Here is a 26,100-nt window from a genome sequence, read left to right as displayed (position 1 = left end):
GCTTTAGTTGGGTGTGCTCGGCTCTGCCTGTCTTGGGAAAATTTTGTGTCATAGTCTGGATTCTCGTGCCACATGAGTGGGGTCAGTTTGGACTCCATTCACACTGGGTTCTGAGTTGCCATCAAATAGAATATATAGTAAGTGGTCAATATCTTTATTCCTGTGGGACACCTTTCTTTTTTACTCTGAAACTAATTCAGTCAAGTATCTAGTGCCAAACATTGAGGAAGGAGCATCTCCTTGTCTTTTCGTGTTAAGAGCTAGTGAACCATTTGGAGTGTGGGGCTATATAAGCAGGAAAGCATCTTCAAAACCAGTGTGGCCCCAGACACACAGTGATGAGCTTGCCCAGGCTTCCCCCGAGGTACAGATGAGGCACCTTGGGCCCACAGCCAGGGGCTGACTTGCCCAAGGGCATGCAGGGGTTGGGAGAAAAGGGACGAGAACTTAGGTCTCTGAATAGCCCTTCCCCCCGACCCCATCCAAGATTCGGTTATCCGGGATTGAGTCCTGACCCCATGGAGCCCCAGATATCCACAGTGCCCTGGCCCTGGCTTCTCCCCTGGGACCACAAAAGGGAGTATGGGTGGGAACTGGTGACCTCAGACATGGCAGGCAAACTGGGTGTCTACGGCCCAGCTCCCGTGGATTTACTGGATGTCCACTATGACACATGTCTCTGCGTTATCTGCACCATCAAAAGTGTTTTGAATCCTTAATTTATCTTGTTGTCATTGTTTTCCATAATAGTTTTCACTCAAAGGCAAGAACATGCTTTTAAACTGACCTTTTAAACTTTGTAATGCTCATGCCACAAAGGGACACATGAAAGGAACAATAAGCACATTCCCTAAGTGTGAGCATAATTGAAGTCTCCTCCAGTGATGAGATCTATGGGAAACGGGCACAAGGCATCTGAGCTGGGCTTCTGCAGCTGAGTGGGCTCTGGGTGGAAGTCCCATGACCCGGGACAGGCCCCACTGTACCCTATGTGGCAAGAACATCATCTCCACCCTCTCGCTGTGGCTCTCAGCCACCCACGTGCCCTGAGGCTTTGCCCTCAGGAGCCAAGAGGACCACTGGGAGGTTTGGATTTTGTCCCGTGGGCCACAGGAAGCCATGGAGGGTTCTGGGCAGGGGAAGGAAGCATAAAATAGAAGAAGGAATGTAATAGAGCCATTGGAACCAGCAGCCCTGGTTTGAGTTCTGGCTCTGACCCTTCTAAGTTTTGGGACCTTGTGTGAGTCACCTAGCTTCTGTAAAGGTCACTCTGGTACTCAGCATCTGTTTATGGAGCACTGGCCGCGTGCTGGGCACGCAGGGTACAGAGGTGACCAAGAGAATTCTATGATCCTTCGTCCCTCCTTGTGATTTCTCTCACCGTATGTAGAATCCCACGGCTGATGTCACAAATTCCCACCAACTTAGTGGCTCAAAACAACATGAATGTATTCTCTCACTGTTCTGGACAATCGGGGTCTGAAGTCAGTTCCACTGGACTAAAGTCAAGGTGTCGGCAGGGTTCATTCTTTCTGGGGCCCCCCGGGGGAGTATCTGAGCTTCTCATGGCCACCCCACTCCTTGACTTGTGGTCCTTCCTCCACCTTCAAAGTGCATCCTTCCAACTTCTACTCTCGGCACCACACACCTCTCCTCTTCCGTGTCCAGTCTCCCTGGGCTTCCCTTCTCAAGAACACTTGCAATTATATTGCTCCCCCTTGGGTAATCCAGGATACCCTCTTTCATCCTAAGATCCTTTCCTTAGTTCAATCTACAGAGTCCTTTCTGCCATATACGGTACCATTCACAAGATAGCTTTGGAGGCCATCATTCAGCCAACTGTACCACATCAAACTGTAATTTATGTCTGTTCATTTTGTATGCCTGGGTCTCCCTTGGGCAGGGAGGTGGGCCTGCCAGATTACAGCCACGTGTTTGCTGGATGAGTGGGGGAGGAAATGAATGAATGCACGTGTGGAGGTGAGATGGAAGTGGCATACCTGTAGAGGATGGGTGCGAGTTTGCTGAAGGACATTCTACCCCAGTTGAAGGACTTAGGAAGAGGTATAGAGGCTGAGGTTGGGGAGCTCAGCATGCAGGGAATGTGCATGCAGCATGAGGGTGCAGAGAGAGTGGGGGCTGGGGCAGTAGGTGGCCAGCTCAGGGAAAGCCCATAGGGTACTGTAATGGGCCTGGATTTTCTTTTATTTTGCTTATTTATTTTTTTATTTATTTTTTATTTTTATTTATTTATTTTTTTAATATTTTTTTATTTTTAAGTAATCTCTACACCCAACATGGGGCTGGAACGCACAACTCTGAGATCAAGAGTTGCATGCCGCACTGACTAAGCCAGCCAGGTACCCCATCCTGGATTTTATTTTTCAAGGAAGCCATGTATATGGTGGTTGCTGCCTTTGTCTCTGGGGTCATTGCCTGGCTTCAGATTCCTGTGCCGCCACTCTTTTACTATGTCCTGGGAGAAATCCTGGATCTCCGTGAGGCTCAGCACAACAGCTCCTTTCTAAGGCTGCCCCAAGAAGCAGGCTGCTTTTGCTGCCTACAAGGCATTCAGCACAGTGTCTGGAGCAGCCAAAGGAGTCAGCGAGTATTTGCTGTTTTTAATGCTGTCGTTTTTATAAATATTATTGTTGGGGGTGGTGATGATGGCAAACCCTTCAAGAACTTCAGCCAGGTTGTGGCACAGTCAGTTTTGTTTTTTAAAAAGATGGTTTTGACACCCCTGTGAAGACGTGGGGGGCCGGCATGGGGTGGGGCATCACACTGGGGTCGGGAAACCAGCGAGGAGGCTATTCCAGTGATCTGGGTGAGAGACCAAGAGGCAGAGAGTGGAGACAGGTGCAAGAGAGATGCTCTTTCCTTTGGGATGTTCCAGAGATGCCTTTGCTCCTGCTGTTCCCTGCGTGGATGTTTCAAAGCAGATGTTAGAGGCCCTTAGCACCGTGCTTCAATACTCACTGTTCAGAAACAGGGAGGCATCTGGCCTTCGTCTCCAGATGGAATAGTGACAGAAGGGACAGATAGAAGTGGGTCTCAGGTCCTCAGCCTTTAGAGGCAGAGCCAGTGGTGGTGGGAGGGGTACGGGGACAGAAACTTCTGGTGAAGGTATAGCTTCTCATTGCCAGGGCTGTGACCCAGCATCTGTACTGCCTCCTCCTTCACCTCCTTCTCATGCACCCCCCAGGCCTTAGATCTGCTTTCCAGCGTGTTCTTTCACCAGTCCCCAAGAGAACGCCTGTCTAACCCTGGTAGCATAGAGGCGTAGGAATTTTGTGATTCTGAGTTGAAGAACATGGGCTTGACCCCGGTGAGGGGGTGATTAGGCCTGCCTGGGAGGGTAGGGGAAGGTGCTCTGTGTTCCAGCACTCTGGGCCAGAGCAAGAAACTTGGAGTCCGAAGCAGTATGTGTGCCCAGATCTGGTACCGTGCGTCCTCCGTGATCCTCCACTCACACCCCTTCATACATCTTCAGGAGGAAGCCAATTCAATAGAATGTAGCACAGCAAGATTACGATTGTTACTTCAATCATATCTTACCCTGCAATGATGTTGGAGGAAAATATATTTCAATGCCATGTTCAAAAGGGCTGTCATTTTTTAACATAGTAAATGGGTTTTCAGAGAGTGATGTAATATTGTTATTCTTAATGCATTCTTAAAAAAAAAAAAAAAAGATTTTCCAGATTGATGCATGGTGGAGGGGAAAAAAATATCTAAAGAGAGCTGAAATACAGGTGGGCCCTGTTGGGAAAGCTCCACATGTACATACCTGAACTTACAAATCAGACTCCCGGGACAGATTTTTGGTGCATTTTAGAGGTTTCTTAGACATGGCTGCTGATGGCTTTATAAGAAAACTGGGAGAAGAGAAACAAATGAAAAAGAAAACAGAGACATGCTGAAAAAAAATCTGCATAGTGATGACAAGCACTTGATTTGCACACGCAGGTACCTGCGTGTGTGCGTGTGTGCGTGTATGTTTTCTAGCTGTATCACAGTGACATCAGCAAGATACCTTTGCATTTGGTTCTTGGCAAGCATCAGACTATGCGGTTTTCTGCATTGACTGGTGTGCATCTGTGTGTGTGTCTGTGAGAACACAGAATTGCAAGGCACCTTGCAATTTGGCCATTTGGTCCCATCCGGTGAAGGCACCCATGACGCAGAGAGGGAGAGTGACTATGTGAGGCAGGCCTGAATGGCAGGGGGTGCTGGAGAGAACCATCCCCTGAACCCCCATCCACTGCTCCCCGCATTCTTCTCTGCTGCTTGTATCTCGGTGTCGTTTTCCTCTGGTACATTGACATTTTCTTTTGTTCTAGGAAAAATCAGTTGCCAGCGTCCAACAAGGCTGATGGCGAACTGAGTGTCCTCCAACTTGGTAGGTGTTGCCGCTGTCTCTCTGTTCTGCCTGGCAGGGTCCTCAGGGCTCTGTTTGCTCCGTCTGGAAGGTGGTGGGGGTCTGGGGGAGCCTTTCCTCCCACCTGCCCTTAGGAAGGAGAGGCTGGCCCAGGGAGTAGACAAGACTTCTCTCTTCGTGGTGGCTCTCGTCTTCTGCCTTCCGTCTTCCTGTCTTCGAGAAATTTTATAACACATCTGGGCATTTCTGGACCCACACTGGTTGGGGGTGGGGGTTGGGGGAGTGCAGAGGACCCTCTTGTGCATTTAGAGACTCTTTTAGGGCTATTCTGAACCTACAAAGGTCTCCAGAAGACAGCTCTGCCTGGGGTAGATCATCCTTGAAAAAAACCTGATCAATGTATCATGGAGGCACAAGATAGCATGAAGTGTGTAAGTGTACACTCTAAGTGCTCAGCTCCATGCAGTCTCACATACGTGTATGTCCATGTCAGCGCTCTCCCTCTTCAAGACAGAGAACATGTTCTTCTGGAACTCTTGAGTTTTGAAGCCGTCTTTTGTCTCCCCTCTCTGTGATTCTCTCGGCCCCGAAGATGGCTGTGTTTGCGGGACTTGGCAAAGCAGTAGTAGAACAGATGACGGTGATGCAGCGCCCAGACTTGAAAGGATGAGGCCTGAGTGCCGTGGACATTTGCTCTTCTTCCGGAAGCCAGCAATCTACCTGCCAGGCCGTTCACACACTTTTCCTCTCCTTTCAAGCACCCCTTTTAAGTGGAAGGAAAAAGAGCCACGTGATCTTTAGAAGTTACTCATGTGAGACGTGCAGCCCAACAGTTTGCTTTGATGGAGTTGAAAGGCTGGGGCCTCTGTCTGAATGAGGCAGGGGTTGGTTTGTTCTGCTCAGCTCACTTCAGAGGGAACAGTTCCATAGAGCTGCAATGGTGGCCGGTCAGGATGGCCTGGCCGGCTCAGAAAGGGACAGTCCCACACACGGCAACACAGAAGTCCAGAGCCAGCACGCACCGGCCTCTGAAACCTTTCTGTAAAGCACTGCACTTCGAGATTTTCCAGTGAGAGCCACTCCTGTCTGGACAGAAAACGAAGCACTTCCTGGCCTTCAGAACCCAGAGGGCTTCTGTTGGAAGGAAGGCTTTTAGCAATTCTCTCAGAACCCACTTGTTTGAAGTGTGTGTTTTCCAGAGGGAGGCAGCCGCTTGGCTAGTGACTCAGCTAATGATTTAGAAAAGGGGAAGGAAATAAAAGGTAGAAGATCACAGAAACCAGTCATCAAGAGAAAGGGAAGGAGAAGCTTTGGGGTAAGGCAGAGACAGGGAATAAAATTTGGTTAGAGGACCAGCATTTTCTTCCCTACCCCAATTCATTTTCCTTTGGTTCAGCTCAGCAAACTTTCATTAGCAATTACTTGCCGGGGCATAGATGAGGCTGTTGAAAGTATATCAAGGTGAATTAAAAGAGGCCTTGCTTTTTTGAAGGGCTGGGCTGGGTGGGACAGAGGAAGGGAGGTGTCTGCTGATACAACACATAAATTTAGAGGATGGTTCTCAGTGCATCACTGCTTCAAGAGATGTGTAAGCCGAGTTCTGTGGTGGGTTCCAGAAGTTTCCATAGGGAAGAGGTATTTAGCTTGGGCTCTGAAGGTTGAGGAGGTTTTGCCGAGTAGAGATGGGCAACAAGCCTTGTGGGGGTAAGGCATGGAGTGTGAGAAAGAGTGATTCGCTTGAGGCGACTAGCCCATAGGGGAAGGTGTGGGGTTAGGGGGAGCCGAGGCTGGGAACGAAGGTGTGGCAGGGTCAGGATGACCTTGAGTGCTGCGCTAACAAGCTTGACTGTAAATCATTAGTCCGTAAAGAGCCCTTGAAGATTCTGTGCTGGTGAGTAATGTGTGCAGTTCTGTGGGTTTAGGGCTCCCTCTAGGTATGTGTGGAGGACAGATTGTAGAGGTAAGGGCCTAGATGTTGGAAGACCAGTAAGGGGGCTCTTGGACTAATCTAGAAGAGTGTGATTGGTTCCCTGTTCTGTCTGGCAAAATCCTCTGGGTGTTTCAAGACCCTGCTCCAACAGTTAGCTCTGATGGAAAGCGTCTCTGACCCTCTAAGGCAGAACTATTTGCCTCTCCTCCTCTGCTCTTCAAACCCCCCCACAATCTCTGTTTTAGTACTCATGTTATACTATTTGCTTGGGGCTCTGTGTCTCCCTCTAGGCAGTGAGCTCCTTGAAGGTAAGGGTGGTGTTTTACACATCTTTGGACCTCCACTCTCCCACTGTCCCAAACAACCCTGGGCCCATCATGGACGCCCAGTGAAGTGCTCAGTGAACAGTCAGAAAAAGAATGACATATTCCTGGAATAGTGGTGGGAGTGAGGGTGGGCAAGGTGTGAGACAACCTAGGGGTAGAATGATCTGGAGGCTGGATCCCCGTGGTGTGTGAGACGGGGCAGAGGTCTCAGCTTGGGTCCCTGGAGGAGGGCTGGGGACATTCTGAGAATCTGTTATTGGAATTGAAGACTGGAGGAGTGCTCTGCTGAGATTCCTGAGTCTGGGGTGTTGAGGGCACTTCCGGGGAAGATATCTGCAGTCAGTGGGAAGGATGTGTACAGCCCTCTATTATGTTTTACTGTATGTTTTCCTCCAAAGGGTGAATAAGATGGTATGGGAGACAAGCTCCCTTGCCTTTTTTTTCAACCAGACACTTATACCAGGGCCTTAAAAATAGCATCCTCAAACCACCGGCATTTGCAGATGGTTTTGTCTGCTTGGCCAACATGTCATTCTGGAGTGCTTTGTTTTTCCTTCGCATGGCGGTCCCACCACATCTGGGCCCAAGGCCTGCTATGTGGTCCCGAACCAGATCCCTGCCCAGGGGCCAACTTCCTCCTGGCAGCAGTCAAGGATGGCTGCTTCCTCTTGGGGGGGCTCCACCCGGTCTGCGTCCCCTGGGCTCCCAGCTTTCATTCTTAGATTGACTTCATGGAGCCCCGAGCAGAGCACGTTTTGGCCCCGGTTCCCTCCCTGACAAGCTCAGACTAAACAGAAGCCTCCAAATAGGCTTAAATACTGCCCCTTGGGTTCCTCCAGGAAACAGTCTGGGCTGGGGCATTGCAGAGAGCCCTCAGGGCCTGGTAGAGTCACTCCGGTTACTCTTCCCTTCTGTTCTGGGCCTCAGCTGCCCCCAGGGTTGAATTAATCACACATCTCTGTTCCTCCAGGGAACATGCTCAGTATTGATCTTTGCAAAGCCTGCCCACTGCCCACCGGCCTCCTTCTCTTTACCTCCCTTCTTGCTCCCTTCTCCACCTTCGTCTTTATTTCTCCTCATCCCCCCTCCTCTTGCCTCTCTTTCCTTTCCCTGTAGCCCCACCCTCACACTCCCATGACCTTCCTCTCCTCAAGCCACCATTCCCGAGCATTTAGTCGGTGTGTTTGCTTGTGTGTGTTCTTGCAAAATGTGCCGCGGGTTTTGTGTGTATGTATTTGCCATGGCTGTCAATCGTGTTGCCTTCTGCTATGTCATTTGCATTCTTGCTTTCTCTGCCCAGCACCGTGTTTTTAAGACCCATGCATGTTGCTGAGGGAACGTCTATCGGGTTGTTTCTTCAGGGTACTTTTATAAGGTCACGGTCACAGGGTGACTTTTTCAGAGGTCCTAACTAAGATTTCTCATTTAAATTCAGATTCTCATTTCAATTCCAGAGTTTACATTTTGTTCAGCCTAAAGGTGGGATGGTTTTCTTTTCAGTGGACTGGTACTCTGGGGGTTGGCCTCATCCTGTGCCTGGTCCTCCCCCAGGGGAAAAAAGGAGACTGTAGAATAGCATATAAGGAATGTGTCCTAGGGACACGTTGGCTTTTGGAAAGCATCTCCAGAAGGTGTGAGGCAGGGACAATACCATGTCTCCGATGTACAGAATTATGGGAGGCAATGTTGATTTCTATGCAGTGTAGCGTACTTTTCAAATAATCGTTTCATCTTGGGAAAATGAGGAAAAAACAGATTCAACAGGCTCTCTGGAGACTCGTCTGCTCAGCTTTGCCAGAGTAATTACCTCGGATTGTTTTCACTTGGGTCCTTCCTGAGTGTTCTGATAAATGCTGCGGCCGTGGGTACAGTGTGGGGAGGGAGGCTCAGCCAGCTGGGAAGGCACAGGCTGGGGCTGCCAACACCGTGCTGTGACCCTCTCCGGGCCCCCATTGCTCCAGCTGTAGAAAGACTGTATGTGGCATTTGACTCAGTGTCCCTTCTGGCTGGAGGTCCAGGGAGGTCCGGCTGGCAGAATGGCAGAACGATTAGACATTGGCCTGGGTTTGATCCTGTCTCTGCCACTTTTCCGTCTGCGTGATGTCAGGCTGGTCCTTTTACTTCTCTGAGCTCAGTTCTCATCTGTAGATGGGGCTGTTACAGGACTTAGATGCTCAAACATGAGTGGTTGGTAAGTGAAAGCCACGACAGTGATAATCTGTTACTATTGTTTTATCAGGAATGGTGGCATTTTCTTTCCTAATCCCTCCCTCTTCATGTTGGCCTGGGGTATCGGTTTGTGCGGAATGCCCACGTTTTGTAAGAAAGCTGTCTGACTGAGGTTCTCCTGGGCCTGATTCCATGGCCTCAGCCCTAGGCTCTTGTTTCACTGCATGTCCACAGGCAGAACTTTCTAGCGGAATCCTTGTGCTGTGGATCAGCACCAGGCTGTGACAAGGAGCAAATGCCCTCGCTCTGCCTTTTTTCCCTCTGGTGAAAACCTGGAAGCCCCAAAGGGGAGAGGCAGGTGGATGATAGGGAAGCCCTCCTTTCATTCAAATGCATCCATGTCCTTGGTGTTAAATGATTCTTTTTTTTTTCTTTTAAGATTTTATTTATTTATTTATTTAGAGAGCTGGGGGAGTCAGAGGGGGAGCAAGCAGACTCCTGCTGAGTGTGGAGCCTGATGTGGGGCTTGAGCCCATGACCTCAAAATCATGACCTGAGCTGAAACCAAGAGTCAGACACTTAGCTGACTGAGCTGCCCAGGCACCCCAAATGATTTCTTATTCTGTTCTCCATGGGTCATAACAAGGGGCTCACATGCCCTGGTGTTCTTTCAGAGGATGTGGAGGATGAATTGATAAAGGAAGAAGTCATCCTGCCTCCAGTCCCATCGATGCTCAAGCTGCAAATAGTGTCAAAGCCAATCGACCTCTCAGTGGCCAAGGTAGGCGCCCTCTTAAAAGTGTGTACTGATACATCTTGATTTGAATTGGTGTGAATTGGTGCAGTGTGAATTGATGCTGTCTTGGTGTGAATTGGTATGGGTGAGATGGCTTCGATCCCTCTAGTCCCATCGATCTTGCGTCTCAGTCATGGTTAAAGTGGAAATTCGGGTGTGGTAGAGAAGAGCCTGAACTGAGAGTCAGGGGGCTCCTGGTCTTCTCCCCGGAAGGGGTGAGGGTACAGTCTCCTCCCATTCAGACATTGCAGGGTCTTGTTCTTCTTTGGGCCCAGAGCTGCTTCCGTACACACGCAACGGGTGCCTCCAGAGCTGCAATGGCAGCAGAGAACCGACCTCATTAGACCGGCTCTTTAACACTCATCTCCCAAGCTGGGCTCAGGCTGGACTGCAGTAAGGGAGGACAGACAGGTGGGTGTTAATAATTCCTCAGCACTGTTGGGTTCACACCACTGGCCTCCTGGAGGGACTTGAGGTCATAGGACTTAGGGAGCAGGTTCCTGGCCTTGTCAACCTCCTCTGCAGGGATGCCCTGGATTCCTTACCATATCAGCTGCCAGATGACCTCACCCCTCCCCTTGGCCAGCAGTTCCTGATGGAATGCCACTCCCGCTGTCTTCCACTGGCTCTTGAGCCAGGATGCAGGAAGAAAAGCTAAAACGCTCGGGGACACTGTTGACCCTCTTTTCTTCCCACCTATAAATATTTACTCAGCACACAGATTAAAAAAGTCAAAGATTTTTCTAGAAGTTTTATGCCTTCCCTTTCCTCCCTTCTCATTTTTTCCTTCTTTTCAAGCCTTGGAGGGTAGGGGGACTGGAGGAGGGTCAGACACTTTTACGTGGCCTCAGGCCTGGGAATAAGTGCTCAGGCTCTCTGTATCCACAGGGCTGTGATTCTTTGCAGTGAACACTCCTGTTTTGGGAAGGGCCCTTTGAGACCCCTAAATTTAGACCACCCAGCAGCAGCAGCATCTCTAAAAGCAGCTAAAAAATTGAGGCCCATCCAGAGAAATGGAGGACCCAGGGCACACAGCCTCCATTGCACCCAGGCTTCTAGGCTTGCCACTCGGTGACCTGGTGACCCCACTGTGCCTAGCTGGCAGCTGTTCTATGATTAAGAGAACAGACACGGGCTTTGGCCAGAAAACTCCAGTCCCTATGTTTCCTAGGATCTTGAAAAACTCCGTTCAAATACATGGATTGTTGTTGATGTAAGAAGGGAAACAAAGCCCTGACAGACAATTTCATCCAGCCTTCTCTCCTGTGTGCCGCTAACCCACGTTTGATGACATGTAGACAAATGCGCCTGTCACCAAGACTTTCTTGTACTAAATGAAAAATAAAAAAGAACTGATTCTGAAATGAAGTTATCTGAATCTGTAGGAAAGATCTGACCTGGAGATGTGACAACAGAGCCCATGTGTTGGCCTTCTGAGACCTTGGATGTAAAGCTATGGTGGGAGAGAGGAGGTAGCTGAAATGAGAGGGCATCCAGCGGGAGGCTCTGCCTTCCCGGGCTGGTCAGGGGGAGTGGTTGGCACTTTCTGGGGCTCTGGGGGGTGGGGCTTGGGCTTATGAGATATGAGCAGTGAGATCAGTATCAGCCAGAAGCTTAGAGAAGACAGAGCTGTGAAGAAATGGAGGTGCTGCCTTGATAGGCAGTGGGAACCCCCCCTTCACTGGGTAGTTGGGGTTCAAGTTGAGTTCATGGGAGACCACTTGTAGGTGATGGCATAGAGGAGATTCTTGCATGTAGTAAGGGATGGTACTAGAGCAGGGACTGGCAAACTTTCTATAAAGGGCCACATCGTCTATTTTAGGCTCTCTGTTGCAACCGCTCAGCTCTGCCATTGCAATGTGAAAGCCAACACAAGAGAAAATATAAGCCAATGAGTGTTTTTATGTTTCAATAAAACTCTATTTACAAAACATGCTGGGGGCCAAATTTGGCCCATGGGTTATAGGTTGCTAAGCCTGCCTCATGGCACCAGTTTTCCAGCGTAGCTGCACATTGCCTGGAGAGCTTTTAAAATGACAGCCCCTGGGGTCTACCACTGAGAGGTTCTAATCTAGCTGGGCTGGCACGTGGCCTGAACCTCAGGATTGTTACGCCCTTACAGGTGATTGTAGTGCACAGTTGAGGACCTCCAAGGTCCCTTCTGAAACTACAGTTTTAGGTTTCAGGTTTCCTCTAAGGAGTCTGCAAAGCCTTGGGCCTGTGGGTCAGCACAGGAAGGTTTGGTTTATGGATGTTTCAGAGGTAAGACCCTCAGGGTCGTGTTTTTCTCTTCGCAAATACTAGAAGAATGAGTCTGCAAAATGAAAAGAAAAATCAATGAGCCTGCTGGAAAACGGGCTGCTCAGCTAGGACTCGGGAGCGGCTCCTGAGGGAGTCCGGACACTGGGCGGCGCATTACTGTTTGCCTTTAAGACATCTAATGAAACTCTCTCTTCTTTTGACAGGACATAAAGGCCCTTCTGTTTGGCTCCAGCCTTTGCTGTTTCAACGAGGAATGGAAGCTTCAGAGTTTTTCCTTTAGTGACAAAGCCTCATTAAGATACGGCATCGTGCAGAACAAGGCAGGTCGCTTCTAGGTTCCCCAGGGACATCGCTGCGGGGGGGGGGGGGGGCTGCCGCTGGCAGGGCCAGGTGTCCTGCAGTTCACTGAGCTAGCCCGTGCTGACCAGCACCATGTTTGCCGAGTGCTCACCCAGGACTGGAGATGGCAGAGCAAGAGCTGGGGAATGTGACCCATCCCCTACCAAGGCTTCTCCTCAGTGTCCAGAATCCTCTCTGAGAGGGGCAGAAGGAGGCTCTGTGTTCAGTTGGGGGCCTCAGAGGGGGTCCTCAGGCAGAGTTCTGGGAAGTGGTTTTACAGGTAGGACTGGAGAGAGGCCCCTTGAGGCAGGAGACATCACGAATAAAGGGAAGGCTTTGAGAAGAAGTGCGCAAGGAGGAGGTGTGTTCTAAGACGGGGAAATGTAGGTGCACGAGGGCAGGATTTGGGCACGGTGTATACACATTTCCTGAGTCATACACTTTGAGGCCCAGAAGATACTCTAAATCTAGCAGCCCAATGAGGTTCCGTTAGTCAAGCCCCAAGAGCCTCCCCTTGGCCCTCACTGCCTGAGGAAGAGCCCCAAGACCCTTAAGTTAGCCTCTGTCCCTAGTTTGGCCAAGATCAGCACATCTTCCTCCACCCCCAGTTCAAGGGTACCCATGCCTGCTACTCTGATAATCCTTGTACTTGTTGAATGGGGTGAGCCCCTCAAGGAGACTTCTTCCTCTAACGTGGGGGGCCGGGGGACAGAGATATACCTAATGGGTGCCGAGGCAGGCCACAGCTGGGCAAAGATTGCTCCCATGAGCAGGAGCTGTTGAAGGGGCTTTTGAGATGTCAGGGAAGGCTTCCTGGTGAAAGAGGCCTTTAGGATGGGTCTTGAAGACTGAGTAAACCACTGACACCCTCAGCCCTTGGACTTGGAAACATTTCCTTGAATGACTGGGGACTTATGGTGATGTACTTGATTTTACAGCTGACTGGTTGTGAAGGCCTGCTTTCCTCCTGTGAGACATGCGGACTTGCTCCTTCCTCCAGTTCTGGGTCCTGGGGTCTTTGTCAGCCCTTCTCTGTGAGCAGCCTCAGTGCTCTGTAGAAGGACTCGGCATATCAAAGGCCTGCATTTGGAGGCAGTGGCTTGGTGGCCCTGTGTCTTAACCTGTGGCCAGAGGCTGGTTCTGGAGGAACAGACAACTTGGCCTTGGGTCAGTCCTCACTGACACTAATATGTGTCCTTCTTTGCAGGGGGGTCCCTGCGGTGTTCTGGCAGCTGTCCAAGGCTGTGTCCTACAAAAACTCCTGTTTGAAGGAGATAGTGAAGCTGACTGCGTTCGGTAAGTCAGCGCTCATTCTGGAAATACCTTCCTTTCCCAAGGCTTCTCCTCAGTGTCCAGAAAAAACAAGCAAGGAAGCGTGTGTGTTCCCTGATACTTCCTGTCTTCTGGAAAGGGAAATATGGACTGGCTTACAGGGCCAGCGCTGCCCTGTTTAAATGACCTGTGAGCATTTGTCTCTAAGTCCCGTTCCACGTACCAGTCGCCGTGGGAATGGCATCGAAACTAAGGCTGCCCCCTCCTCAGCATTTGAGTGCAGCGGCTGCCCAAGTCCCATCCACACCCACATCAACCCGCTGACCCTTCGACTGAGGCCAGGTCTCCCCTCCCTCCCCATGTTACCTCACCTCTGCCAACAGCCACGACCACACATTCCAGCCGGCCCCACAGTGCATTGCTTCCACTCCCTTCGGCCATTTGTTTTCCACCTCACACATTAAGTGATTGCACATGGGCACCTCCTTCTCCTTCTCACTCACTCCGCAGACTTTTCTGGAATATCTCCATGCAGGCAGAATGCTCTGTGCGGTTGAGGGACTGTGGGTGGGGCTAAGAGAGAAGGATTGGCCAGGTGCTGGCCAGGGCAGGGGCTAGATGGCCAATTTGAGGATGGCCTTCTTTCATCTCCCTGTGTGCCCAGTGACTAGCTTGTGCTCACTTACCCCCAGAGCTACAGAACTGGCATGTGTTCTTTTCTCTCTTTCTCTTTCTTAGTTGAAAAATAACATGCACACAGAAAAGTACATGACTCCTGTGTGTTCTGCTCAATGAGTTATTATAAAATCCCGCACCCCTCAACCTATTGGCCAGATCAAGAAAGAGAAATGTTTCTAGCACCCCAGAAGAGTCCTCCTGCCTAGTAAAGACCTCCATTCTCCTCCCAAAAGTTGTGATTAAACAGATTCTAAAATCACAGCTGAGCTTTGCCAGTTCCTGAATTTTAATGAAAGGGACTTGTTATTTGATGTAGACATTTCAGTGCCTTTAAAAAAAAAAAAAAAAAGAAAGCTTCTAAGCTTTCTAAGCAACAAGGCCCATTCCCCATTTGTCCATGTTCAGATTCCTAGGAGGGATGCTGAATTACCCAGCTATCCTGCCAAGCTCAGGACAAATAAAACATCTTTTACCAGCTTGGAGGATTTTGCCTTAGGTAGCTTTTCATGCTTGGCATTTTAGAATTTCTCTAATAATATAACTAATTACAAAGTAATCATCAAGGTGTTTTGTCTCAAGCTCAAAGATGCTGATTACCAGCATAACCCAGCTATAACCAGAGCAGAGTGACCTAACATTTCCACAGCAGGACCTCGCCTCATCCTTGTTCTCCTCCATACCCGCCCACCCCCTACCAGTCCAAACATAACTGCTCCTGTCCGTGCAGGGCCTCTGAACGGCCAGCTAGCCAAGTGCTGCCCACAGTGCAGGCAGAGACCCCGCTGTCGATTATCCTGGAGAGGCAGCACAGTGTCTGATGTTCTGGAATGCTTCTAACTGAGTGGAACTTGTTAAATGAGGGACCTCTGTCTGCCCTCAGAGGGTGCAGGGACTGTCCCTGAGTGCACGTGCACCTGCCCGCCCATGTGCCTTCCTTGCACTGGATAGAAGCATGCCAGGAGGGCTTCGCAGGAGCTGGGAGGGCATACAGGGCTCCAGAGGGTAGCCGTGGCCTTACCTTCATGGCAGCTACAATTGAGCATGGGAGCCAGGCAAATAGAAGTCTCTAGGGGTTATGCCAGATGCTCAGTGCTCCCCCAGACCTGAAAGCGGGGAGGCAGGCCTATTGGAGGGGTGATATTTGGATTCCGCTGAGGTCTGGAGATCATCAGGGTTCTCAACTGGCTTCACATACTTGCTCGTTTCTCCCTCAATTTCCCCCTCCCAGCACACCCCTCAGACTTCTTCCAGGGCTCCTCACTGCACAGAGACCTTAACATCAGGGAGGCCTTCTCTAGTGGAGACAAACCCCAGGCCTGCTTCCAGGCCTCCCCTTGGTGCCCTTGTTCCCCGACATCGTTACCTGTCCATGGACACACCCCTACTGCCCCACCCCCTGGGAGCACCAGCCCCATGAGAACAGGGGCCTTCCTGAGCTGCCTGGTTCACAGCCTGCCCCTGGCATCTAGCCCAGGGCCTAGGCCACAGAAGAGGCCCTCAGAATTTTTGTTGAATGAACGCATACACAAATGCATGAGTTATCCAGACTCACAGGGAGGGGAGGGAATGGTGTTCCAGTAAGGAGAACAGCATGTGCAGAGAGAGGCCTGAGGGCAGTAAGAACAGGGTGGGGAGGGGAGCAGAGAGTTGCGTGGGGTGGCCGGGGCCGGGTTTGGGGGGAAGCAGGATGAGACCTGGGGGTGGCCAATGGGACAGGGCTCTGCTGTCAGAGGGGCCTCGGGGTCTTACCAGCTGCTTGGGTCAAGCCTTGGCCTTGGCCCTCGGGGGACATGTCTCAAAATTCATTTCAGCCCTCTTCTCATTCAGAGCTGCTTTTGAACTTGGTCTTTGTATTTGGGGGGAAGTTGTGGATTGTTTCCCAATGATTGGGATGGGGTGTTTAAGTTGGTTCCAGGAAGGGCTGTTTCTCCCTGGAGCACACACAAGGCAGGCTTGATTCTTGTCACCCACCCCACACACGACTGAGGGGATGTTCCAGCCTCTGGATCCACAGGTACATTCTCCAGGGAGTGCTCTGCTCTCCACACCAGAGAGGGGAGCCAGGGCTTGGATGGCAGAAAGCCATCCTGGTTGGGGGTGCAATTCAGGCTCTGAGTAGAAAGAACACCGGGTCAGCAGTCAGCAGTGGGAAGTGAGGTCCTCTCCACCTCCCACCATCTGCAAGCCAGCCACTGGCCTAGCGTCGCCTCAGGCCCCAGTTTACACTGACAGGTGTCTATTTAAGCACCGACTAGATGGAGAGTTCCATCAGGTCTTTGCTGGGAGGGAGGGGGAGGGAATGCAGCCTTGGCTCCCATGGGCTGCCCATCAGCTGGGACTCTGAGAGACAAGTCAGGACCAGCCTAGACCTAAGGCCCTTGGTGGCTGGCTGCTATGTCTGAGCTGGGTCCTAGGGGCAGTAGTGGGTAGGCAGAGGGAGAAGGGAGAAGAAGGAGCTGCTTGGGGGGGCGGTATATGTAGGGGTGTGCCAGGTGGGAAGGAGCCCAAGTCTGGCTGCCTGGCTCAGCCAGAAGAGGTCCATGTGGAGTAAACAGGGAACTTGGCCTGCTGGACAGGACCCCCTCCTCCTGGAAGCATGGAAGGATTCATGCTGCAGAAGAGTTACCTCAGTTTTCTTGGGAGCCCCACAACTATGGGTGTTCCTTGTAAGTCCTGCCCCTCTCTACCAGGGCTCATCTCCACACAGGCTGAGTGGGCAGGCTTTTTGCTTCCATCTACTGGGGCTCTGGCAGGGGCTAGGGAAGAGGTAGCTCAGAGGGGGACAAGCTGGGGGAGGTCTCAGTGGTGATGGGCTACAGGCAACGGGCACCAGATGCCTACACACACACACACACACACACACACACACACACACAGAGAGAGAGAGAGAGAGAGAGAGAGTCCTGTGTTTCTTTCTCCCACTTCCCCTGCCATGGGGCTGGGTTTGCTGAGGTTACAGCCTGCCTCAGGGGCTGGAGAACAATTGGGGCTGGGAGGAGAGACTTCTGGCTTCAAGGTAGGGCTTGGGTCAAACAAAGCCCAGGGGAGCAAGGGGCTGTTGCCCAGGGCTGGCGGCAGAGGACTGAAGGGAGCGCTGAGTCTGGATTGCTGCTTGGTGGGTGGTGAGGCCTTGCAGGGCTGGGTCTGGAGACCTGGGCTGCTGGGTCTCACCTTCTCCACTGAGGAATCTCTGTCTTGCCCAAGTTAGACTCAACAAGGAAATGCAGACACAGTCCTTTATAAGTCATCAAGGGCTGTGCAAGCAGGTGGGACCATGTGGGGAAACCGAGGCTCAGAGAGGCATGGTGCTCCCGCAGGGTTACTCCTGGCATCTGCAGTGGCGCTCTGTTTGCCATCCCATTCAGCTGTGCCCCAGAGGAGACTCTGGGCAACAGGAGAGCCAGAGAGGTCAGAAGGGGCTGGGCCCATGAGGCTGCTGGCGTGTGTCTGGAACACTCGAGTGCTGGATCCCCAGACAGACTCTCAGTGACCAAGGTGCGGCTCTGTGTTTTACAGGGGCCTTCAGGGCACAACCCGCGCCACCCCCCCGCCATCCCCTACTTTGGAAGAACTCCATACAGAAGTACTAAGAGTAATGCAGCAAACAGCTCTTGTGAGCAAAGGGTGACAGCTCCGTAGGAGCCCCTCTTCATGCCCATTAATTTAATCATACAATTTGAATACTGGTGGGCAGGCCGTTGACCTTTCTGCCTGGGCGCTGTGTGCTGAGCTGGGTCCGAGGCTTTAGTACTTCCTTTTGACTCTGAAATTCCAGGATTTCAGAAATGACCCAATTAAAAAAAAAAAAAAAAGTCAGGTGACTCCCCTTTCCTCTTCAGGAACACCATGGTGGCCTGGCCCCCCACACCACGCAGCATCTGCTGCTGCCCAACTCTGGGTCCCACGGGGGCCCCTGAAGGACCTGTGGGCCTTCCCACACTGGGGCTGGCGGTGGGGCCCCTCCTCACGCCTTCTGCTCACCACCGATGGGGAGCGATTCTGTGAAAGCGGCGTGGGGGAATTGACTGCGCCCTCCAGGGAAGTCATGCCGAAATAAAGTCCTCTTGGCAGGGATGGTGTTTTTTTCTGTGGGCCTGTCTGGCTTCATCAGGACTCACTCCGTCAGGCCGGCAGCTGGCCTCTCCTCCGTCAGGGAGGACAGAGCCAGGCATCAAGACTCCGTGTTTTTCCCCAGAGAGGGGTTGTGCTGGTGGCTTTGGGAAGGGACAATGAGTCTTACTCCCCTGCAGGCCTAGAAGAGCCACAGACCTCCGATGAAGGCAACACAGGAGCCACCCTTGTCATTGAGGTTTTGTAGGTGAAAGCAGGGAGTTCCTTGGTGAGGCTGAACTCTGGGTGACTCACCACAGCGCCCCCTTCCTCTCATCGTCTGCAAGGACAGCCCTGTCTACCCTGCGGCCAGTGACATGGCAGAAAGGGCAATGCTGGAATGATGCTTGGGGGCACGTGGGCCAGTGTCAACATCTGTGTGGGAAGGCAAAGGCCAGTGAGGGCAAGGGGCTTCCCTGAGGCCTGGGAGCCAGGAACCAAACGCAGCCCCGACTGCTGCACTTTTCCATTGTGTCTTCCGGAAAGATGGCAAACTGGGGCCCAGGAAAGGGTGGAGACACTGGAAGTTTTTCTAAATGGAAGCCAGTGAAAAGAATGAGGACTGTGTGTAGAAAGAGGGTCTCTAACCAGTCTGTGAGATCAGAAAGACATGGGCCGGACCAAAGAGCCAGGTCTCTTGATAGTGTTGGATGGCGCCCAAGAGACGGGCTTGAAGACAGAGGGTTGCTGGGTTCTATGGCCAAGAGCTCCAGACAATTGGTTCCAGTTTCCTAAGTCCTCCTTCCTCCCTCAATGCTGTTTTAATTTTTCTAACTTTACTGTGTGACTTTGGGTGAATCTCTTGGGCTCTGTGCCTCATTTTCCCCATTTAAAAGCAACAATATTGCTGCCTTTCTAGGGTAGCTTTAATGGCTAACGAAATAATACATGTGAAGTATTTCTAACAGTGCCTGGCCCATGATAGGTACTCAGTATATGTCAGCTTTTCAGATCTTATTTGTGGCTACACTGAGAAGATTTCAGTCAGACACATGACTTGCTTAGCGTAGAACACAGTGGCTGTGTGAAAGGTGACCTCTTAGGTCCATGTCTGCGGGTTTCCCAGCATAGATGTTCTAGGCAGAGATTACAGTCCAGACACAAGTTTGCACAACTCCTGGCCACAGCAGGGTTCTAACTGGGGAGTACCCTGGTTACCCCTGTGTTATAGGAAGAGCCCACAGGGACAAGATGGAGCAGAAATGCTGGTCAAGCCCTGGCTGGAACAACTCAGCTGGGGAGCAGGGCACACCGGTCCCGGGCATGGGACAGGAAGGGGATGGGCAAGGAGATGTGTTTGACAGGATGTGACGGTCACCTGGGTGGGGGCAGGGCAGGAAACAGGAGCTGTGGGGATGATGAAGTCAACTTTCATAGGTTCTGAATCCAAGGGGATAAATGTCCAATCCTTTCTCCTTTGTGTGACAAGCCCTGCTTTGCAGGCCCCTCTCTGTCCTTGGCATCACTTCTCCGGAAACCCAGCACAACATTTCCTCACCTTTGTTTTCATAGTTGATGGTGACCCTGACCAGTGATCTCCCCACAGCCCAGGCTGCCCGGTTTAGTGATGGTGTGGTAACCATTTCCTCGGGGAGCATGGCAGGCTTCCAGAAGCTGCACAAGTAGCAGGCAGGCTGCCATTTCATTTTTCAAGTGGTTGAGGACTTGCTGTTTGTCTCATTATGTTTGAAGGATGACCTGGTGTCAGGGGTTTGCTGTCACTTTCACACCAGATGGTTGGAGTTCACCTTCCTGTCACCACAGCCAATGTGGGGACGTGATGTTTCCATAAAAACAATAATGATAGGTATCCATTATTGATCATTCATCCTGTGACCACAGCCCATACACACATCACCTTGTTTAAAGCTCCCAATGCTACGGGGCAGGTACTAGTGTCTCCAGTTTATGGAAGGGGAAACTGAGGGATGGCTCTGCCATTTGCCTCCCATTTTAAGGGCACTGGTCAGCCTGGATATAGACCACTGGCTGTGTGTCTTAGGCACTGGGGAATGACCTGTGTCCCTGGTCTTCTGGTCCCCGTTTCTCCAGTTTTCTTTCTCCCCTGCACAGCTCAGCATGGAGCTCAGGTGTTAGTGGGCCACTAAAAACATAAAACCCCCACCCTCACCCCTTGCCCCCAACCCTGCCGTGTATTCCTTTGAGCCCCAGCAGGGTCTTCCTCATGGCATCATGGCTAGGAAGATTCTAACACTCAGACTGCTTTTGTAAGAGTTTAATTTTCCTAAGAACTTAGAAAAAATTCAGACTGCAGCGGTGGACAAGAACTACAGCTTTCGGAGCCCCGGAAAGGTGAAACTGAAAGGAGTGTCTCTATCAGGCTGTTGCCTGTTCTAGCCTGTTGCTCATTTCATGCACCAGGGCTTCTGTGTTACCAGTTTTATCATACGCATCTCTCTGCCGTTTTTGACATTGCTGACTGCCTGTTTTGCTCAAAGCTCATTTGCTCCTAGGATTCTGTAATAGCACCATCTCCCTTCTGCCATGCCCCTTCCTGCCTTCCTCTGTGTCCCTAGTATACAAGAGTCCTTTGGGCTTTCATCCTTGTTTGCCACCTCTGCCCTTCCTCAAACTCCATTTGGGAAATCTCAACCCCCTAAGGGCCAAGGGCTCCTCACATGCTGGTGCAGCATAACCCTGTCTTCAGCCCTAATGCTCTCCTGGGCTTTCCATGTGTCAGATAGCTTCAGCTAGAGGGTCCCGCCTGTACCTCCAGTCGCTCCCCCAGTCCTCCTCTCTGCTCTGTATTTCTCATTTCAGTGGGTGGCCCCACTGTGCACCCACTAAACCCCCAGAGTTCACCTTGGATCCTCCCTCTCCCGCATCTAAGTAAGCAAGGCAGGGTGCTTTCCCACCATTTCCTGTGGCTGGTGGGAGTTAAGGGCACCTGCTTGTCCAGCCGCTGTCTCCAGGGGCCCGGTTGCTGGGAGTGGCCAAGGCTGGGTCAGGGCGGTACCAGACATTTGGCTGGGATGGCTCACTTTCCTTGGGGTGGCAGGAGCTCCCGAGCATGTTCAGCGTGGCCTCCTGGGCTCTGTTAGAGCTTACGGCCCTGCCAAGCCTCCAGGATTCCCTCTGCTCACCCGGGGCCAGTTCCTTGACCTGCTTCTCCTCCAGCCCCACCCAGGGCCTCTCCATCAGGGCTCTTCCTTGGCTCTCATCGGAGGAGGCCTGGCTGGATGGAGTCCCTGGGCTGCAGAGCCCTCTCTGCGTGTCAGAGGAAAGAATAGGCCATCTGCTACAGGGCTGCCTCATCCCTTGTGGCTTGTGTCCCCACAGGCATAAACATGCTCTCCTTTTCCTCCTCAGGCAGCTGCAGCCTTCCAGTGCCCGCAGGAGTCACTGCCTTGCCTTGGCCATCGCGGACATCGTGTGGCGGGCCGGGGGCCGGGAAAGAGCCGTGGTCACACTGTGAGTGCTTCCCAGGGCTGTGCACGGGGCTGCACTCATGCAGTGGCCCAGCTGCAGGCAAGCTGGCTGTGTGCTTTCCTGCCCTTGGAATCATCTGCCCACCCAGCTTGTCTGTGTGTCCTCCCGGGCGCCAGCCAGCATGAGCCCAGGGAGGCCTCCCTGCACACAGAGAGGCCTGGAGGGGACTCCATGCAGCTCCAGTTTCCTTTCTACCTGGGGGAGGGATGCCGTGTCTGCCTGGCCTTCCTCCCTGGGGAAACTTGGGAGACACATCCCATCTGAGAAAACCACAGACCTCTCAGGAACCAGTCGCCCTCTGCTTCCTACCTCTCTCGGTTCCCAAAGCATTCTTCCTTTCCCTTTGTCGCTTGGAACCCCGTTCCTTGGAGGAAGAGATGTCCCCTGCCACCTCTATGTGACTGCAGGTGGAGGACACCATCTATGTAATCCACATGGGTGGTTTGCCAGCTTTTCAGTCCAGCCCTTCCGAGTGGAGGCATCACTTCCTCCCAGGCCCGTGGCTAAGCTTTAGTAAAAGGGGTGCCTTTTGGGGCCAAAGACTACACTCTCCTGGGGTAGAATGGTCAGTAGAGCATAGTGCTTAAGAGAAGGGGCTCCAGAGGCTATTGTTTATTAGCTGTGTTTATTAGCTGTGTGATCTTGGGCAATTGACTCAACCTCTCTGTGCTTCATGTTCACTCATCTAGAAAATACCAGTTAAGTAAGGAGTATCTGGTAGAGTGACTGTGAGAATTAAATGAGTCACTAAGTAAATTATGTACAATAAATGATATTATCTATCCATTTAAATCATTTGTCCATATAAGTAAACTGTAAGTAATGATAAACATGAAGGACTTAGGACCATGTCGGCACATACTAAAGTGTCAGTGTTAGGAACTATTGTTGCTGTTCCCATGGAGAACTTGTCCTTGGTACCTGTGTTCCAGTGAATACGTTACTACGCATTAATCCCGGCCCTTAGGATCCGCATGGCAGCCCTGAAAGCAAATGGGGCAAAAATTCTGTTTCCATCCATTTGCAGATAAGCATACAGAAGGCCCGAGAGAGGCAGCAGCTGCTCCCAGCCTACGCGGCAGGCTAATGGTCCCGCGGGCCCCACACCCAAACCCCGCTTCTCGTGCCTGCCTCACCGGGCATGTGTGGTGTAAACAGACGCTGAAGGGGTCAGGGTGGGGAGCCTTAGGCTGGAGGCTGGAATTCCTCAGGGCCCTGAAAGCGAAGGGCAAGTCAGCATTCCTCCGTCTGGAAGTCTGTCGGTTGTGGGTGAGAGGCAGGCTCGCTAGTGCCAGGACGTGGGTTTGGTTACCCTGAGCTCTCCTTCTGCCATCTTTTTTCCATTCCTGTTCCCACCCCCACTCGCGGCATCCTCTGGGCCCACGCCAGTGGGTGAGTTCTAAGCGGGGGAGAAATGAGAAACCCTTGGTCCTGTTCTTTCCTCCAGAGCCCCCTTTTGATTTGTCCTCAGTTAATGGCACATGTGGTTTCCCCCTGGCTCAAGGGCACATCTTCTTTCCACACAGAGGACTCATGCATCTCCCTTTCCTTTTTAGGGCTTCGGGAACACAGCAGTTCAGTCCAACAGGGAAATACAAAGCAGATGGAGTCTTAGAAACAGTACGGCTTTCTGGAAAATTATCACGCAACCTTTGGCTTTGTTTGGGGATGGTCTCCTTTCATATATAAGTAAATCCTCCCTCAGCTGGGGACGAGCCAGCCCTCCCTGCAGCCCAGACTAGTGGATTCTCCACCTGGGATTGGGGTGGGCGTCAGGCGCTGGGTAGGGGGACGCTCGCCAGAACTGCCCTTGGGGCCAAAAGGCTGAAGGGCGCCCTGTCACGTGGAGACTGTAGAGACAAGCGGGCCATGCCTGATGCCTTCTGGCCAAACCACAGCCGTCTCTGTCCCTCTGTGTCTCCTTGGCACCCTCGCCGGGGTTGTGAGAGGGCGGGGGGTGGCAGGGAGATGGAGGGGGAGTTAGAGAGTGGGGAACAGAGCACCAGCCGTGAAACCAGACCCACTATGACCGACTAAGGGAAAGAAATGGGAGACATGAGGATACAGACACCGTGACATTTTCCACAGACGCGCCCCCTCTTCACAGAAGACTTTTCTTGGACCTGGTTTGTTTCTTTTGACCTAAGTTTGGGCACATGTGGCCCTGGGATCCTAAATAGAGGCCTTACCTGCTTGGGTGATCTGTCTACAAGTGGTTTTTTCCTGAGTTGCCTGAGAAAGCAAAGGAGACTGAGACCCACGGCTTCCCACTGAACTCAGGACACTGCCGGCCAGGCTCAGAGTGGGCCTGTTGGATGGGATGCCTTCCCCAAACCCCCTGTGTCCCCAGATGCTTCTCAGATATCTGTAACTGGCCTGCAGGGGTGCAGCCAAGCTTGAGCTCCCCAGTGTCTCCATTCCTGGGCTCTGTCAGCCTGGTGGAGCTGGCCGGGCGGACTTGACCTGGAGACCCCAGCTGGGCCCTGTCTGCCTTTTAAGTGGCATGCAGGCATGGGAATGCCTCATTGCCCTGGTTCTCCAGGACGCCCCTGTGACTGCAGGGACATTCCCACTTGGGGTCTTGTAGCTACCGAAGCCAGGGCAGGATCCAGAACTGTCTGTGGGGCTTGGGCAGCTCACGCCGTGCGTTTGTGTTTCCTCAGCTCACGCTGCACAGTTTGACCTGCTATGAGGAGTTGGTGACTTTTCTCCAACAAAGCATCCATCAGGTATGGATGATGGTTTATTTGGCGGGGGGGGTGTTGTTAAGCCGTCTGCTTTCTTTGATGGGGACCCTGCTGGGTAGGGGACCTTGCTTTGTGCCCTGGGTGGCTGACTGAGTCCTCCAGCACCCTGTCTGCTGGAGGGAATCTGTGCCCCCACTGCTTGCTGTGAGATGGGGTGGGTCACATCCAGGCCCTGAAAAGCACAGAGTGCCATGGGGGGTTCAGAGAAGGGCTGTAGCCTGGCTAGGTTTGTGGAGGAGGGAGTTGAAGGCTCCATGGTAAAGGATATGATCTCTGGAGCCTTCCATCTGGGTTTGAATCTAGGTTTCACCCCTTACATACTCACTCTGTAACCTGGGGCAACTTCTTTATCCCTCTATGCCTCAGTTTCCTCATCTGTAAAATGGGGCTGATAACAACAGTACTTGGAACTAGTGCACCAGGCTCGATGTTGTCACCGATTTTACCTTCTGTTGTTGATGTTATGATCACCATTATTATTATTCTAGGCCCCCTTGAGACTGGTTAACTGTGGACATGTGGAAATGAGGGGGACGCACTGCAGAGGCAGGGTACAGCCTGAGCCAAGGCCGAGAGATGACCTCTGAGATCCCCGACCACAGGGTCTCATTTTCTTTTCTTTCTTTTTCTTTTTTTTTTTTTTTAAGATTTTATTTATTTGACAGAGAGATGTCACAAGTAGGCAGAGAGGCAGGCAGAGAGAGAAGAGGGCCCTGGGATCATGACCTGAGCTGAAGGCAGAAGCTTAACCCACTGAGCCACCCAGGCGCCCCTAGGGGTCTCATTTTCTGATGTCTGTGTGTCAGGATAGAAGGAAACCAAGCATTGAGCCCTTCTCCAGGGTGCAAGCAAATGCTCCGTGCCTCTTCTCTGCCTTTCCTTCAGCCTCCTGAGCTGTGGGACTAGCTCTTTTAGGCTCCAGAAAAGGTGACTGAGGATTTGCTGATGAGCCCAGATGGTGGGAGAACTTGCCAGATAAGGGACCAATCTAGACACTCGTGTCATAATACTTTCCTCCTGTTCCCTGAAGGCACTGGAGCCTGCTTGGAGACCCCTGGGAGGCAGGGGTGCAGTCACTAAGTTACTTATTCACCCCAGATTTTCTGCCCCAGAGCTATTGCCTAGGGGTAATTCAGCCCCAAGAGCCAGGCCCATGTCCTCAGCTTAGGACGCTGCCTTTTGGCACAGACTGTTCTGTCTGGCCTTTCTGGGAGGTGCGAGGGAGGGGCTCTGACATGGGCGGGGTCCTGGCCTCAGCTGGCTGTCACTTGCTCCATCTCTGGCTCCCTTTGGTTCTTCATGGGCGTAACCCAGTGGGCTCTCTAATGATGCGGCTCATCCGGAGCAGCTGTAGGGGGCCTGGAGCAGGGGTCTGGGGGCCTCCTCTGGCTTCTAACTCAGCCCCATGGGGCCTCAGGCACGACAGTGGGCCTAAATTGCCTCGCCTAGGAAACAGAAGATGGCAGAGTTAGCAGATACTTCCAGCTCTTTATTGTCCAATAGAGGTTTTTGAAGAAGAAACTTAAATGCACGGAAGAGAATGTCTTCTAAATTAAGCAGCAGGGGGATCGAAACAAGCAGGAAGGATCCTACTCTTCCTGCACTCAGAGCATTGTGAGAATGCAGCAATGCGTCTGAGA

The 26,100-nt window shown here is 52.0% G+C and overlaps 1 protein-coding gene across 6 annotated transcripts in view; it reads left to right on the top strand.

Moving 5' to 3' along the window:
- Positions 1–26,100, top strand: part of MINDY4 (MINDY lysine 48 deubiquitinase 4) — a 118,432-nt gene that overhangs the window by 40,886 nt on the left and 51,446 nt on the right. For all 6 annotated transcript variants that reach the window (XR_004277122.1, XR_004277121.1, XR_004277120.1 and 3 more), the window contains exons 6-12: positions 4,344–4,402; positions 9,481–9,587; positions 12,068–12,184; positions 13,411–13,499; positions 21,594–21,695; positions 23,270–23,333; positions 24,377–24,442. Coding sequence is in view for 3 of the 6 variants with exons in the window: in XM_032306034.1 (XP_032161925.1) it covers positions 4,344–4,402; positions 9,481–9,587; positions 12,068–12,184; positions 13,411–13,499; positions 21,594–21,695; positions 23,270–23,333; positions 24,377–24,442 (604 nt within the window). In the remaining 3 variants the exon portion in view is untranslated. The remainder of the gene's footprint in view (positions 1–4,343; positions 4,403–9,480; positions 9,588–12,067; positions 12,185–13,410; positions 13,500–21,593; positions 21,696–23,269; positions 23,334–24,376; positions 24,443–26,100) is intronic.

Source organism: Mustela erminea, chromosome 11 (genome assembly GCF_009829155.1).
Source record: "Mustela erminea isolate mMusErm1 chromosome 11, mMusErm1.Pri, whole genome shotgun sequence".
NCBI classification, from domain to species: domain Eukaryota; kingdom Metazoa; phylum Chordata; class Mammalia; order Carnivora; family Mustelidae; genus Mustela; species Mustela erminea.
The sequence above is the reverse complement of the archived record's forward strand: the minus strand, read 5'-3'. Positions and strand labels throughout refer to the sequence as shown.